The sequence below is a fragment of the Sinocyclocheilus anshuiensis genome, unplaced genomic scaffold (assembly GCF_001515605.1).
Source record: "Sinocyclocheilus anshuiensis isolate Anshui unplaced genomic scaffold, SAMN03320099.WGS_v1.1 scaffold106, whole genome shotgun sequence".
Lineage (NCBI taxonomy): Eukaryota > Metazoa > Chordata > Actinopteri > Cypriniformes > Cyprinidae > Sinocyclocheilus > Sinocyclocheilus anshuiensis.
In genome coordinates, this window is record NW_015542347.1 from 1318909 (window position 1) to 1335813 (window position 16905).

At 36.8% G+C, this 16905-nt stretch overlaps 1 protein-coding gene across 4 annotated transcripts in view; it reads right to left on the minus strand.

Annotated features, from left to right (window-relative positions):
- Nucleotides 1-16905, minus strand: part of asap1b (ArfGAP with SH3 domain, ankyrin repeat and PH domain 1b) — a 90624-nt gene that overhangs the window by 8732 nt on the left and 64987 nt on the right. For 2 of the 4 annotated variants that reach the window (XM_016490027.1, XM_016490025.1), the window contains exons 8-20: nt 16592-16667; nt 16012-16098; nt 15297-15305; nt 14964-15064; nt 14778-14847; nt 10834-10921; nt 10529-10577; nt 9241-9404; nt 6987-7120; nt 5716-5807; nt 5386-5572; nt 3834-3919; nt 1205-1320 (exon numbers count right to left, since the gene is read on the minus strand). In XM_016490027.1, coding sequence (XP_016345513.1) covers nt 1205-1320; nt 3834-3919; nt 5386-5572; nt 5716-5807; nt 6987-7120; nt 9241-9404; nt 10529-10577; nt 10834-10921; nt 14778-14847; nt 14964-15064; nt 15297-15305; nt 16012-16098; nt 16592-16667 — 1259 coding nt within the window. The remainder of the gene's footprint in view (nt 1-1204; nt 1321-3833; nt 3920-5385; nt 5573-5715; nt 5808-6986; nt 7121-9240; nt 9405-10528; nt 10578-10833; nt 10922-14777; nt 14848-14963; nt 15065-15296; nt 15306-16011; nt 16099-16591; nt 16668-16905) is intronic. The other 2 variants (XM_016490028.1, XM_016490026.1) reach the window with 1 other exon arrangement.

The window sequence follows — 16905 nt, forward strand, 5'->3', positions numbered from 1 at the left end:
CTCTCTGCCAGCAGGTGGCGCTTAAAGCGTTTCCTTGGTTACTGCTGTAAACAAAGCAGCGCTCAACTTATGAACAGTACTTTAATATGCATTATACAGTGGCAAGATGAAAAGAAAAAATACCACGTAAACTTTTCTAAAGACAGGGCTTCTGCTTGTCCACTCGCCTTTTGAGGAATGACCACAGGTTCTCTATGAGATTGAGGTCCGGGGAATTGCCTGGCCACGGATCCAAAATTTCAATGTAATAATCTTCGAGCCACTTCTTTATCACTCTTGCTTTGTGACATGGTGCTCCATCATGCTGAAAAAAGCACAGATTTGTGTCAGAATCAAAAAACAGTGAAATTAGTTTATTTTTTTGTGAAAATTTTTTTTGGCCAATTAAGCTTTTAGCAATTGTTTAAAATGCATCTGATCACTCTAAACAATAATGAACACCACAACATCTTAAGCAGTAAACTTTTCAAAACACAAAATTTGTTACTGCCAAAACTTTTGGCCACGACTCTGTGTGTGTGTGTGTATATATATATATATATATATATATATAGTGCTTTCATAATTATTACACAAGTTGATATTCTGATCATATTTATTTTCCAAGTACATTTTACCAATTCCAAACTACATCAATCTTAATAACTACTATAGATTTAACCTTTAATCATTTATAAATTACATATAATTGTCCATGAAGGACGGAAGTGAAAAACGCCTTATATTCAGGTGTGCATAATTATTAAGCAGGTTTTCTTTTACAGATACAATGAGCCAAAAAAAAAGAGATTTAACTCAGACTGAAAAGTCAAAAATTATTAAATGCCCATGAGAAGGATGCAATACATATAATAATGCAATACTAATAATTGCAAAGTTAAGGCATGACCACTGGACAGCGAAATGCTCATCGCTTTGAAATTGGTAAAATGTGCTTGGAAAAAAAAATATGATCAGAATATCAATCAGAATTGATTGATATTCTGAATCAGAATATCAGCACTGTATAATCAATTATAGTATATAAGAATAGTATATGGTCAAATTTATATATGCGTGTGTGTGTACATATATGTAATGATATATTGTGAATGCTTATAAGTACATGTATTTATATAATTAAGCATAGTATTAAAACATAAGTATATTTGGTGAAAGGTAAAGAAGTAAATCGGGTAAAACCACACATGCATGTGTAACTCACTGATATCAGTAGCTGGTTTGCCTCTCAGCAGTAATTTGAGGCATTCGTGTTTCTCATACAGGCAACAGTAGTGCAGGGCTGTGTTTCCCCTCTCCGTCTGTTTATCCAGATTCCCACTGGAGACAGAGACATACGGAATCAAATTTTCCTTGATCTTCTGACATATAAGAGTTTATTGTACTATTAAAGACACGTATTGAAACCAACCTGCAGCAATTTTGGCACAAAACTATGTGTTATGTGGTACTGCTAACATGTTAACAAAATCATCATCGCCAAAGTGCTTTTTAATGCAATTCAAATCTGTAATTGAGGCTGACATTAACAAGATTTTCACTCTTAATAAGCCACTTCACACTTCTGAATTTGGGTCAGCAGTGACTAAACAGCACACATGGAGAGAGCAAGTGAATGACCCAGTTCTGTTTACCTAGTGAGAATCACAGCAAAGGAAAAAAACAGGCTACACATCTAAACCAGTATATCCCTGCTCTCCGAGAACAAATTCATATATTTCTCTGACCCAGTTTGAAGTTCATCTTGAACATTTTCTGTAGTGATCACTGCAACACTGTAGGATTCAGGGTCAAAGTTCTGAAAGGATAATGTTATTTTCCACATTTGAACACAAAATATTTTTGCCCAGTATCAGTGTTCATTTGATTCTGCATAGGGATTCTTAATCGGTGTATCAAACATACAGTGGTGTGAAAAAGTGTTGGCCCCCTTCCTGATTTCTTATTTTTTTGCATGTTTGTCACACTTTAATGTGATTGCGAACAGGTGTGGCAGTAATCAGGCCTGGGTGTGGCTAGAGAAATTGAACTCAGGTGTGATAAACCACAGTTTTAACAGGGGGGCAAACACTTCTTCACACAGGGCCAAGTAGTTTTGGATTTTGTTTTCCCTTAATAATAAAAACCTTCATTTAAAAACTGCATGTTGTGTTTACTTGTTATCTTTGACTAATATTTAAATTTTGTTTGATGATCTGAAACATTAAAGTGTGACATGCAAAAAAAAAAAAAAATCAGGAAGGGGGCCAACACTTTTTCACACCACTGTATTTCTGTGTGTTGTCAATGAATATGTGACTGTTCACCTATAAATACATACATAAAGATTACTTTTGATATTATGTGTCAGGATAGTGCATTACTGCAGTGAAGTTGAAAGGAGCATCTGTGTTCTTAATTGCTTCAATACCATAAAACACATTAATGCCCATAATGCAACTGCTAGTTGTGTTAGTAGACTGTCAGCTGCCAAATGAAATAAAAAGGAATTTGCAACAATTTTGGAAAGACAATGAGAAAACATTCTAAATGTTTAGCAAATATTAAAGACACAACTGGTGGACATGAGTGTGGAGAAAACAGAAGATTCATTGTGAAATTTACAAAGACATGTATAGAGAAATTTTTTTTTCCTTCCACATACAGTACATAACAGTTCAAAGGGTTTGAGGTCAGTAAAAATGTTTTTGAAATAAAGAAATTAATAAATTTTATTCAGCGAGAATGCATCAAAATCAAGTGACACTGACTAAATAAATAAATAATGTTATTTTGAACATTCCATTTATTGAAGAATCCTGAAAAAAGTATCACAGTTTCCGTAAAAATATTAAGCAGCATAATGGTTTTCAACATCAATAATAATAAATGTTTCTTGACCACCAAATCAGCTAATTAGGTTCATGTGACACTGTAATGGCGGCTAAAAATACAGCTTTGTCATCAGGGATGAATTAGAATAGACTAAGCAATATTGATTTGAATATTTCTTAGATTTATTATTACTATTTTTACTTTATTTTTTTATCAAATAAATGTACAGTAGTCTTGGTTAGCATACATTTTACTGACCCCAAACTTTTGAAGTAGTATATGAATATAATATAATATATTCATATAAATATTAATATCATATAATCATAATAATCACCCTTACAACTAAACAGAAATTGAGAAAACATTGTCTCACCTAATACTAAATTTATCACAGTAGAAATGTTGCCATGGAAAGAACTCGGAGCATGATATCTTTCAAATGTAATCACGGAGGAAGTGAGAATTGAGGAATGGAAAAACTGGAGTGGAGTTAAAGCAGAGTGAGCCATGTTGTCCAAAAAATGAAAATAAAACAATCCCAGCTGTCTAGGTTGGATTTGCTTCCCTTATGCTGTCATATTTCTTTTGAGTCAACCTTTAATGCAAACCTGGATTAGTTTCAGTGTTCCAGTTCTCAGGGAAATCGAATTATGATTATTTACTAGGATGTGAGCCAAGAGTAGTCCTGGCTCAGGCATGACCTGATCTTCTAATACTGTTATGTAACTTTAATCCACACAGCAGAGAGCAAATTGAGCTAAAGTTGAACTTAAATTACACTATTATCTGCATAATAATCCTTTCAAGAGTTCTGGTGCTCGTACACCTGCCATCCTAAGAAAAAAACACATTAAAAACTCATCCCGTTTAATCATTAAGCTCTTAAAGATAATGGTGATGGAACGTAACAAGAGGTGGCTGCCTAAAACGAATCCAAAATACTGAAAATTGATAATAAAAACATGGCCAGGAGTGTGTCCTCCCAGTTTTTGTGGTTATAAGCGGATGTTCCATACCTGTTCTGGACAAGGAAGTCGACCAGGTGCAGTGAGGTGTGGTCAGCTGTCTTCACGGCGTAGTGCAATGCAGTCTCTCCTCCTTCCTATAACACAGAAGCACACATTTAAAAAAAACATTTGTTAACCCATTTACTCTCGTAATAACCGTCTCTTGACTTATTATGAAGGATAACAAATAAAATAATGAAGACAATCTATTATTTCAATTCAATTCAAGTTTATTTGTATAGCGCTTTTTACGATACAAATCGTTGCAAAGCAATTTTACAGAAAATTAAGTTTCTACAATATTTAGTGGTAGCTTATCAGTGGTGACTGTCAGTTCATGTACATATGGCAGAAATGTACGGAAAAATCAATTAGGAAAGACGTAATCAAACAGACGATGAACACTATTAACAGCAATTATTATATGATGCAATCAAACTTATAGCAAAATGTGGAAGTTCTGTATGTTGTTTCAGGGTTGGCATCATCTGAGGTCCTATGAGGGGTTCTAATTCACTAATTCTGTGTACTAATTCAATTGTTTTTTTTTTTATTACTTATTTCAACTTATATCAACTTTTAATTTTTAAATTGCATTAAAAAGAGAAAGAAAAAATCTGTTTATTAAATAAACACATTTTTTTTTTCTTATTATTATTTTTTAGCAGCCCTCCTTAAACATATTTATACATAAAGACCACAAAAATATTTATATAAAATATAGCAGGACATAGCTTTTTAATAATAATAATAATAATAATAATAATAATAATAATAATAATAAATGTTTTTGAGTGGCAAACTGGCATATCAGATTGATTTCTGAAGGATTATGTGACAATAAAGACATGCAATAAAATAAAAAAGTTATGTGAAAATGTTATCATATTTTACAATTTTACTTTATTTTTGATCAAATAAAATAAATGCAGTGATTATTTTTTAAATCTTACTGACTACTGAATAGTAATGTAAAATAGCAACATCAATTGTGTTATGTAATGTTGATGAAGATCCACTAAAATATCTGGCTAATAGTGTCTCTGACATGGCCATGGTCACTGCTTGATGTTTGAGGATTCAACAAAAGATAAACCAAAGTCAGCTCATGCTCGGGCCAGAGGCTACATCATAAAAAGTGAAAGAGATCATTTGAGATGTTTTAGCGACTGCACCCACTCAGAAGCAGCTGTTTATCTCTGAGACGGTGGCAGCATTACCAAAGTCATTAGAACGAAAAGTCTCTCAGTGCGGAAAACTGGGAGAAGTTCAAGGCAGAGGATTCAAGTCACGTTCAGCATGTCTGCTTTCTGATATTCACCAGACCTCAAAATCTGTGCTCAAAGACTCTGATGTGCATGGGTCACTCATCCATCATGTCATGTGATAGTTAGGGTGTATACACTCTGTACCTGTGGACTTACTATCTCCTCCTAGAATGCGCAGTATGTTTGCTTTCAGGGACCACTTAATTTTTTTTAATGCAAAATGAAATGGTGAATGAAAAAGTGAGCCTATTTTCCCACTGTCCTAGTTACTACACCTACATGCTGTCACTCACCTGTCCTCCTTCAGGTAATGGTTCCATAAGCTCTACCCCCTCAGCATACACCTGGATGAGAGCTAGTAGGTCATGTGACCTGACGGCTTCAAATAGCTCACTCATCTTGGCTGCTGCTGAGCTGCAGGTTTTTCTTGCAAACTTATGATCTACATACTTAGCATTGATAAACTCCTTACGAACAGTCCTAAGATCGAATTAAAAGACAGGGATTTCAAATTAATATCCAAAACATTAGAAAATGTGAAAACTAAAATATAATATAATATAACACTGGAAAACTAAAATATAATATGATAATTCACTTTTACATTTGCCATGCATACTTACATGCCACTAGCAGGAGTGGGTTTAGGAGAGGGGCAAGGAAGATTTCCCTCCATTATTTCATTAAAACTACTGTTTCCCACATTCTTGGCCAGCTGAAAGCAAAGAACAGAATAAAACAAAATAAATTATGCATAAATTATAATATATCTAATACTTAAAAATATGATTAAATAAATTAATAATCATGAAATATGTAGACAGCCATGGTTCCAATGAACTGACCCCAAATTTTCTATATGAAATATGTTTTTATTGCTATACTAAAGTGTTGGGCAAAGGTCTATTTTTTGTGTTGCATTCTAAGCTTGGCCTGTAATAACATGCATACTAGAAATGGTAAGTAACACTACGGAGAGAGAGGCGTGTCCTGAGAGTCACATAGAATATAGATTTACATGGCAGAGGTAGAGCTGCATCTTCCACCAAATAATTATAAATCAAACTATCTGTACCATATTGAATTGCATAGCATCAGATTGTTTTCCATTGCATCATGTTGCATTGATTCGCATTGTGTTGAATCGAATCGAAATCGGATCGCACCGCATCGGTAGCTGCTTCATATGTATCTTTAATGTATCGTATCTTTGGCTATGCATTGAGATTCACATCGCATCAGCCTCAGTTATGGAGATGCACATCCCTAATGCTTGCATAGATATCATATTGATGCATTTACACTTGGCTATGATGCTTCTTGCATGGCAAAACCATTAAACCATTGAAATAAAAAGAATGTTATTAATACTTATATACTATAATAGCTTTTTTAAAGAAGATTTTGAATGAACATTTTTTTAGTCACATTTAGTAATTAAGTAATCTGTGTTATTATTTTTTTTTTTTTCAGTGCTAGAGTTTATTTTCCAGTTAGTAATGTATGGCTTTAAATTAAATTTGCCAAGCCAACTTTTCTAATTTTCATTTAGCTACGTTTTTTCATCTAATATTTATATTTTATTTTAGCTTAATTTCAATTCACAAAAATGTTTTAGTTAATGATAATAAAAGGATATTCATAAGAGTCTTGCACATACAAATTTTACTTGATAACATTTTAATGTAGTAAGGACAATGAAGCATACGGCGGAACTTTAGCTTTGGTTAAATTTAATTTGGCTACATTTATTATTTTGTCACATAAATTAATTTGTGATCAAACAATAATTGGCATACCCTCTGCAGTACTGACACACAAACCCTATGGATCCCCAGTCAAGACCCATGCTATACTGTGTTTAAAAAGAAAATGTTTGCACTATTGAACACACCAAGAGTTCAGAGGTTCCCAGTTTGTCTAGCTCCATAGACTGGATGCGTGAGATGTGGACACCCATCTCCCGGTGAATGCCTGAGCATTCGATGCAAGTCAGGATTCCAAGGTTAGTCGACAACCATTTGGGATCTGAAAACATAAAAAAAAAAAACATGAAAAAACAAGGAAACAAGGAAAAGCAACAAACACATTTTTACCACAAGGGGTCCTCGTTGGACTCATAATTTGAATGTTCTACAAGATGGAATGGTAAATACTGAATGGAGTTTAATTTAGAGTGCCATGTTATAGGTGTTTGAATGAGAATATGACATGAACTGTCTGTGCGTTAGCGTTGGCGGCAAGTGTGTTTGTGGCTCCATGAGTGCCAGTGACGTCCCCTGAGCAGAACCAGTGACAGGGCGTCAAAGATAAGAGGACACACACACAGCAGCTAAATATAGATCAGGTCTTCTCCAGCAGCTTTCTCTGCACGATCAGTAAATACCAGATGTACTTGTAGATTATTTCTTCTCTTCCAGACACAATCAGTCAGCATCAAATACATTCATTCATCTGTCTTAAGCGTTTCATTAAAGCAACCTGTTTTCAAACAGACTTGCTCGTGCAAGGAGTCATGCACCTTGACACAGATTAGAATGTTTAGCTCTCAGCTGAGGAGCTGAATAACAGCTCAACACAGCTCAATACGCCTCTTACACAGTCATCACCTAAAGCTTCCTAAACTTCATTTATAAGCCCATGAATCAATGAGTCAGTTCACAAGAATGGTTCATTTTAAAAAAGGAATATGATGCAACTATGATGCATACTCATCCCACATAGTCTATGCCAGAGGTCCCCAACCACCGGGTCGCGACCCACTACCGGGCCGTGGAAGAATTGCAACCGGGTCGCAAGAACGTTCTGGGGAAAATGTGTATAGATATGACACTCTGTTATTTATTTATGTTAATGGTTGTTCTAATTATTCTGTATTTTCATTGTATGCGATTGATATGGAGTAGAAATTTGACAATTTCATGTTAAGAATGTACGGATGAGACCCTACCGTTCGGCACGCACGTGATTAGCAGATTAATTTGCCAATTTACAAGTACAAGCAATTTTAAACCACAAGAAGAAGAAACGAAAGAGAGCTCAATTCGTTACTCGCGCGCTGTTCTCGCACACAATCAAGGCGCACACAAGCACAGACGTGTTTCAGACAACGCGGAAATAACCGAGTTGCGTATACACATAAAATTAGCCTATGTCAAAAACCCTTCACGGCATTGTCATTCTCTGTGCTTTAAATATTTGTTTTTCTTGCTTATCCGAAAAAATAGTCCGATCTGACTCAAAAAAAAAAACCACAATATAATGCGTTGAACCACTAATGTTATTATAATACTATATAATAGCCTAATATATATATAAACCACCCAGTACATCTTAGCAACCACACAGCAATGTAGCAATACACTAACAATCTCCCAGCACAGTTGTTGTACAACAACATAATCCAACTTGCATGTACTCTATTCAGACTAGTGCATCTCATACATAATGAAATTAAATGAAAGGACCGTTCACACCAATGACGATAGCTATATTAGTGTCCACACCAACGTTAACATTTTTGTTTATTAATGTTATTGTTATAGTTGTGATGTGACTTAGAATTAGAACAATAAGAACTTAATAGTTATTGATAGTTATTTCCCTGGAACGGGCCTTTATTCTCACACGACTGGTCATCTAACAGTAAAGCATCAAAAATATTTCCGCTTGTAAACCTGACTAGTAAAACTGTACCATACAGCTGGTAAAACTGTAATAACAAATTAAAACAAGTAAAAAGGTCCCAGGGGCCTTTCCTGGGCCACATCTCTATCCTCTCGCAGAGAGAGAAAACAATTAATGTGAAAGAGGCTGATCAAATAATCCCTGGAGCAACAGCCGCCCTCTCAGAACTTTCAGCACAGCTTGCATGAGCCAATTACATAAGAGAGTGATGTAACAGCGCTCATCTGTCCTGACTGCCTGATCCTCACACTCACACTGTTGCTGCTGCTTCATCAAGAGAGAGACTGATTTCACTGGTAATGGAGTGAGAGAAGCAGAAATAGGGATTCAAAAAACAGAGGACAGATTGAGTGGAGAAGAGACCTGAGAGGAGAGAGAGTCAAATGCGGCAGAGTAACCTTACCAGACAGACAATTTTATTGTTATTTTCTTTTTAGACAGACAGGTAGACAGATATGCACCTGGAGCCCCACAATCACAGCACACTTCATTTCCGGGCATGCGCAGCACATCATCTATTATGGCTTTAGTGAGATCTTCCAGCCCATCACCTCCTCCACCCTGCTCTCCTCTGAAGGCCATGTTAAGCGCCTCCTCCTTGCTGTTAGTTAACACTGAGATCCATCTGTAGAGGCAGAAACACATTAACAGGACAACACAAGAAACACTCTCCTTCTTTTTTATTTAGAGTTTTATGTATTAGGAAAGTGAATAATCTTTTAAAATTTTAATTGCATGATAACTGTACACAGTTGCTACTGTAAACCCTCTAAACTTAAATTGCTGCTTCTGATTGGTCCATTGTTTTAAAACTGACACTGAAGTGCTGCATAACAAAAGATGGACTATTTATAAATTGACAAGCTGTCTTAAAACACTCTGCTATGTAATGCTGAAATACCAATGCCATAGCCAGCTGGTGTATTACCTTAAAAAACAACAGCTAAATGCTAAAGCAACATTTAAGCCCTTGTTGCAGACCCTCTTATTAATTTTTCTGCTTTTGTCTCTGCCATTGTTTCCTAAATAAGATTTTTTTAAAAATTGACCGATTCACTGAGCTCAAAAGCATGCCATGCCTCCTTCTTAGCTAGATGATGAGATCGGCTTTTGGCTTTTAAAAGAGACTCCAGTCAAAGTCGAGGTGAAAGGACTGCAGGACTGATGTATAAAGGGGTTATAGGGCCTCATTCTGATCAGCCTCTGTGCTTTTAAGAGCCCTTTATAATGGCTGTAAAATGGCTCAGTCAGGGAGTTCTCTGATGGACAGCAGGGAGCTCACAGCAGTGTAGGTAAGAAGCAAAGCCAGTAGTTAAAAATACTTAGACATGCTATAAGATGGTAGATGCTTTTTTTGTGAGAATGTTTGTGTCTAAAGGAGTCTGGGAAATGTCATTGTGGTGTTAGTGACCTCAATGAGTAAGTGCCAACTTAAAACAATTGAACACCACGTCACAGACTTCTCACCACACGGACACGCAAAAACCATCAAGCAAACGCTTTAGATGAGAGTTCAAATCTCAAACTCTTTTTACGATATTAGTTTGCCATAAAAATAGTACAATCTAGTCACAGAGAAGCAAAGTTGTCTTCACCGCTAGGCAGATTGCTGTAATTGATCATAAGGATATCCCATAATCAGCATATAAATAATTCTTAGTGATCACTCCATTTACAGAGAAGTTATATTACAAGTTTGTGACTTACAGATGCAAAGTGGTAAAAAAAAACAAAAAACATAAGTCTTACATCATAAATTCCTGCTCATCTTCGGCCTGGAAGTGATATGTGCGGTTATCTGAAACATATGACAAATAAAATATGAGCCATCTGCATAAACATTAAGTGATTTCCACTAATTAACCACCAGAAGATAGTATTAAAATCATAAATCACATTAATGGTGCAATAAGACAATTATTTAAAATTAAGTTTGACAAATTTCTTCCAAGGTTCAGTATGGTAAAGTAAACAAACATATTACACTAAGCTACTAAATCACTCATGTGGTTTCCCACAAAAGAAATTCTCCCTGTTGGTGTCTGTTGACTCACGGGAAATGAGATCGAAGCACTTCCTGTCCTCAGTGCTGGGCTTGACCTGACATGTGAGCAGGTTGAGTTTGACAGGCTGCCTGTTTGACTGAAACGAAATGTGACAACAGGAGAAATGCTTGACTACTTCATATTCCTGCTATAACATCCCAAACAGTGTTGAAAAGGTTTTAACTAGAGCTTTCAAGTGATTTAAAATTTCTAATGAAGCTAATTCAAAGATTATATATCATTGTGTTAGACAATCATCTATTACTAGCCTACAGCCCACATTCTTTTTTTGTTTTTTTTGTCAGTCTGCCTGTGGTACTTTCAGAACAGAAAGTACTCTTGCACACCATCTGCGCTATATTTTTCTGGTTTATGTACACACTAGACAGCTATCTTTGTTTGAGTCTAATTTTTTTCAGCATCTCATACTGCATTTACCTGTAGTAGCAAATGGGTCAGAGTGCATTCGTTGCATTACTAAATGAGTAGAGCTTTTAAAACAATAAAACACATTTTTAAACACTAAATTAACATTCCTTATTTTTTACAAAGAAACAATCTTCACAAAACACTTGGTAGTAGCTTGCGAAGTTTGAGATTTGACTGTAAGAAACCTGATATAGGCTCAATCGCACAGTGATGTGGATACAAGGCAGGCTAATGACTGAACAAAGGGTGTTAAGAAATGCAACACATATGTTTGTTACATAACACTGGTCCAGATTGTTATGCATATGGTTTGACTTGACAATGAAATGTGAGAGAGGTTATCAAGAGGGAAAGTGACATCATGGGGGAAAAGATGAAAATTGATGACATGATGTAGAGGGTGAGGGTGAGGACAAGACCTGACACTGAGACAGAAAGAAATGCTAACAATGCTGACTGGTAGTGTTCAGTTAAACTAAAAATGTGGTCACATTTTACATTGCTCAGCAAAATTTTGTGGGTGAAATCTAGTCATTTTGTTTTGTTGATTTGCCACGTTGACCATAAGAAAGCTGCTTGGTTTGAAAGTGACTTCTGTGTGAGCTGTGCTTCATGCATCGCTGAACTATTGGCAATAGACTTTTAGCCTGCAAAATTTTGCTTATTAATGTGACTGACTGGTACTGATGTTTAGGAGTGAGTGTGTTTAGGAGTGTGGTAAGAAGCTAAACAGGCCACAACTGTTATAAAGTGAATGGCTTCCGCATATAACAGTCAGCATAGGTGAGAGAAAAGTGTTTATTACGTTTGAAATATGGATATTTTTCTTACAAAAATGCATTGATTCGCTACAGGAGGCCTTTATTCATGCCCCGGAGCCATATGAGGCATGCTTTATTATGGATGCGCGCACTTTATTTAACGGGTTTTGGACTGTTAAACAGAAACACCCGCCTACTGCAATGATAACGCTTGGAATAGCCAGGCCAATTCTTAATATAACTCCGATTGGATTCATCTCAAAGAAGAATGTCATATACACCTAGGATGCCTCGAGGGTGAGTAAAACTTTTCATATTTGCGTGAACTAACCCTTTAAAGCTAGCGTAGGCAGTTTCTGCTTTTACAACATATTTCAACAGGTAAAAGTAGACTTCTTCATTAAAAGGTCCAACATATTAGAAACACTTTCAACTTGAAGTTTAGCATACCTGTCAAGATTAACTCTGCAAGTTTGTTGTATAGATTGAAACCCAAACATTTCATCAAATTCTTCAATCTTGTAAAAACTAGAGCCCGACCGATATGGGTTTTTTGGGGCCGATACCGATATTAGGGAGTAGGGCTGTGCGATTTGGGGGAAAATATCAAATTGCGATTTCTTTTTACATATATTGCGATTTGATTTGCGATTTTAAATTTGCAAAGTCAAGCTTCAGCTCAATATTGTCAATAATGTGCAGCACAGTATGGGTATCATTACCCTGCTGAAAAAAACAATAGAAACCATCACAGAAATTCTTATAGTGCGCGTGCGTCAAGCCTCATCCATACTGCCAGATGCGCTGGTGGAGACTTGCGGTACAGAGCCGGGTGCGAGTATAAACGAGCATTACGAGGCAGGCTGCGTGATTGCGGCAAGCATGAACGGCTCGTCCGTGACGCGGGATTCGCGCGTCGTGGGGCAGAGAGGAGCGAGTATGAGAAGCATTCACAGACACAGGCTGTGTGTGCGCTCGTCTGAATTGGGAATAGCGCTAGAGCAGTGCTGATTGGGGAGAACGGAGGTGCGCTCACTCTTAAGATTGTAAGTAAGATTGCAACTCAAGGCTGGCAGTCATGCATATGCTCTGGAACAGAGTAATATCGTGTCCACATCGCAGGCTTTGCGATTAGGAAATCGCAACGTCTCAAATCGCGATTTCGATTCGATTTCGATTAATCGCACAGCCCTATTAGGGAGTAAAAAAAAGGCCTTTGTGTATATTATAGTACAGTACCAGTCAAAAGTTTGGACACTTTCCCATTCGTGTGTCCACACATTTGACTGGTACTATATACAGAATACAGTATATACATAAACAGAATATATATACATAAACACATTTTTTGCAATGATCACTCAAATGTGGTGATCAAACAATTATAATGACATGACAGAGATACGTAATGGACGCAGGGCATTTAACAATAAACTTTATTATCCGAAATGAGTCTGACATCAGTGCACTGAACAGTAAAGTTGACGTTTATTCAACTTTAATTCAATTCAATTTCATTCAACTTTATTCCGTTAAAGTTTATTTCACTTCGAAACATTCCTTCACGGATTTGCGCTACTGTCTTCACACACAGACGAAACTTACTAGAGAAGTGTGGTATTTCACGTGAAGTCCACTTCACAGGGTCGAATAAGACTACGCTTGAATGCTGCTGCCTGAACAAGTCCTTACTGAAGTGAAAGAGTTGACTGGTGTCACTATCTCGCGAACGCGCCGGCGGATCTCCACCAAATTCGGGGGATCCCTTCAGCTCGAGGAGCCCTCTCGAACGCCACCCTCTGTGTGTCGGTAGCCCCCCGGGATCGCTTGATCGGTCAGCGCCAGACCGCAAATTTAACCACCCGTAACTCCCGAACCCCCGGGGGCTATCGACGCGGGGGTGGTCTCATTCAAAAGTGGGCCTCTAGACGTACACTCGATTCGCGTTCGAGAGGGTTCCTCGAGCTGAAGGGATCCCCCAAATTTGGTGCGGATTTGCCGCGCTGTTACGGAGATATGGCCGTTCAAAGTTTCAATGGTTTTCCATAGACTTAAGCTTCAAAAGCGTATCATCCAGGTCGCCAGTAGCAAACAATGGAGCGCGCTCTGCTGGACAAACTAAGTAATTACACAATTTCAAGTATTTTATCTGCGTTATATGTTCTGTAAAAAATGTTTCATATCGGTGGCATATTCGCCGATACCGATATATCGGCAACAGGCTCATATCGGCCGATAATATCGGCAAAACGATATATCGGTCGGGCTCTAGTAAAAACACTGGCAATGTTTACCCATGTTTTACCCCATTGTCTGTCTCTGTGTATTTTGGCAATCTTTGAATTTTGGCTTGTACTTCTGTAATGGAATCTGATTTTTTTCCACACCAGCTAAACTAAATGGACTGAATTCAATGATTTATCCTCCTGGACCTTAAGATGGAATATATATCAAATTACAAATTATATACAATTTAATATTAATTATTGATTGCTATCAGGATGTGAAAAGACTTTCAACCAGTATAACAAAAAATGCTTCTGGAAAAAAAAAACTGTAGAATTGTCTAGGGTAGCTACCCTAGCTTTAAAGAGGGACACAGTGGGATGGCTAGGTTGTTAGGGAGACATTCAGCCAAAGTTCAGAAAGCTGATGAAGTCTTTTCCCTGTAAATGTCAGACCTCTGTTTTATTAGGCTGATTATAGGATGACATGGTTTATAGTGAACCAAGTAAATCACATGAGTGTGTCCGAGTTACTCACAGTGGCATGAGAGATGGTGAGACTTCCTCCTTTAACTGAACACTTCCTCCTCTGCCACACCTTCCTCAACCTATAACACAACAATTTTATACTGCATAACACCACTCATAGCAGAGAGCAAGAACTCAGATTGATTAGAAATCCCATCTAATTGGGGTGTGTGTGTGTGTGTGTGTGTGTGTGTACCCATCACTCTTCTTCAGCAGATAGCCTTTCTTCTCACTGCCAAACTCTTTGTTTCCCTGCAACTGGTGCATACTGTAGCCACCCTGTTTGCTCTGAGAGTCCTGCTCAAATACACATACATATGGTGCTTTAAATAGCTATATGCAGTCACTAATCCAAACAAATACTGTATACACAGCATTTTCATAAAATACATGAAGATTTTTCAATATTTCTCAACAGATTTGTAACCTTTTAAACATCAGCTTTATCTGACAGTCACTTATTTATTGTGCACACACACAATGATCTCCATCACATACACACGTCATGCTGTACATGCTAAACACTTACTCTTCTAGACTTCAATCCACACAGGAAGCGGGTGAAAGACACATAAGAGAGGGTGTGAAAAGCATTGCAAATGTAGGCTGTATGTGTTGGTTTTGTTAAAACATTTAAATGCACTACAGCATACTACACTATGATTTGTACTAACTTACAAACTTGTCTCCCACCATGTTACCGTATTTAAATGCAAGTTTGCTGATGACAATGTGTTAGCACTTGGCGCATAAAACAAACATTCATTGACTAACTACTTATTAATTGTCATTTATTTTCCTTATTAAACATGACAGAGTCAACATCTTTTCTCTGAGCAACCAGTGGGGCACAACACTGGTTACCAGCAAGCCCGATTTCATACTGGCTACCAGCATGGTACAGCACTGGGCACTCCCTCTCACACTCTCCCCTGTACAGGTCGAGCATTAGGGAGGTTTTATGCATTAGATCCACAGATGTACAGCAAAATTAAACTTATCAGGTTTCTTTCTGCATGATGTCATGCCATTAAAGAATTAACTAAAATTCTACATATGTACAGAATTTTAAATACTGAATATATTTACATTTACATAGGGTAAATATGTAAATGTAATGAATTTTGTAATAATTTAATCCCAAACAAGTCACTTGATTGGCTTTTACAAACTAGTTTTGGGCAATTAAGAATTTGCATTGGTCCGAAGACTGAGCCCTGAGGCACACCACATTCTACACCTACCTCCTTTTGTTCCAGCTGTAGAGAGGATTTAATAAGATCCCGTAGTGCGGTGAGCTGCTTTTTCTCTTCATCTTGTGTTTGTTTTATCTACATCACACAAAACGCAAAAATAACTTGTTACACAGGTGTACACACAGAGTATTAGGGGTGCAGGACATAAACTCGACATTGTAATGTACTGCAAAATTTCACTTTGCAATACGGTTTTGATATTCTCATGCGAAGAATTAATATTTGTGGTTGCATTTTTTACTTTCATATTTTGAGACTGGATCACATGAATGATTGTCCAAGTCCAAGTCCAGCAAGGTAAAACATGCATTAGTCAATGCACAATTATTTTTAGTTGACTAAAGATCTTAGGAAAGAATATAATGGAGCACAACACAGAAGTGTAATGCAGCTCTAAAATAAACAAGGAAGTAAAAGATTGCAATAACAGTTTTAAATGAATACACACTAAACAAAATATTATAATGTGACCCAGATATTGATCAAATATTTTATTGCGAAGTCCAATCCATAAAGTAAACTAAAATGGTTTTACCAAATCAAATACGTTTATGAATGAGGTACATACGTTGTAAAGATCAGCAGCTAATTTCTCAATGTACTGCTTTAGCTTATCTGCCGTCTTCAAGCCGTCTTGGAAAAAGCTGAAAAAAAGCAAAACACTGAATCAACAAATTTTTCATACTGAAACCAGCTATCAACAAAGGCCGTATATATTTTTTCAATACAGTCAGGAAAAATGACGGATTTTCAATCTATACAACACAGAAACTAGGGATGCACTGATACCACTTTTTCCAGTACTCGCCCGATACCGATACTTTTATTTTTGGTACTTGCCGATACCGAGTACCGATACCAATATTTTTATTGCATTTGTAC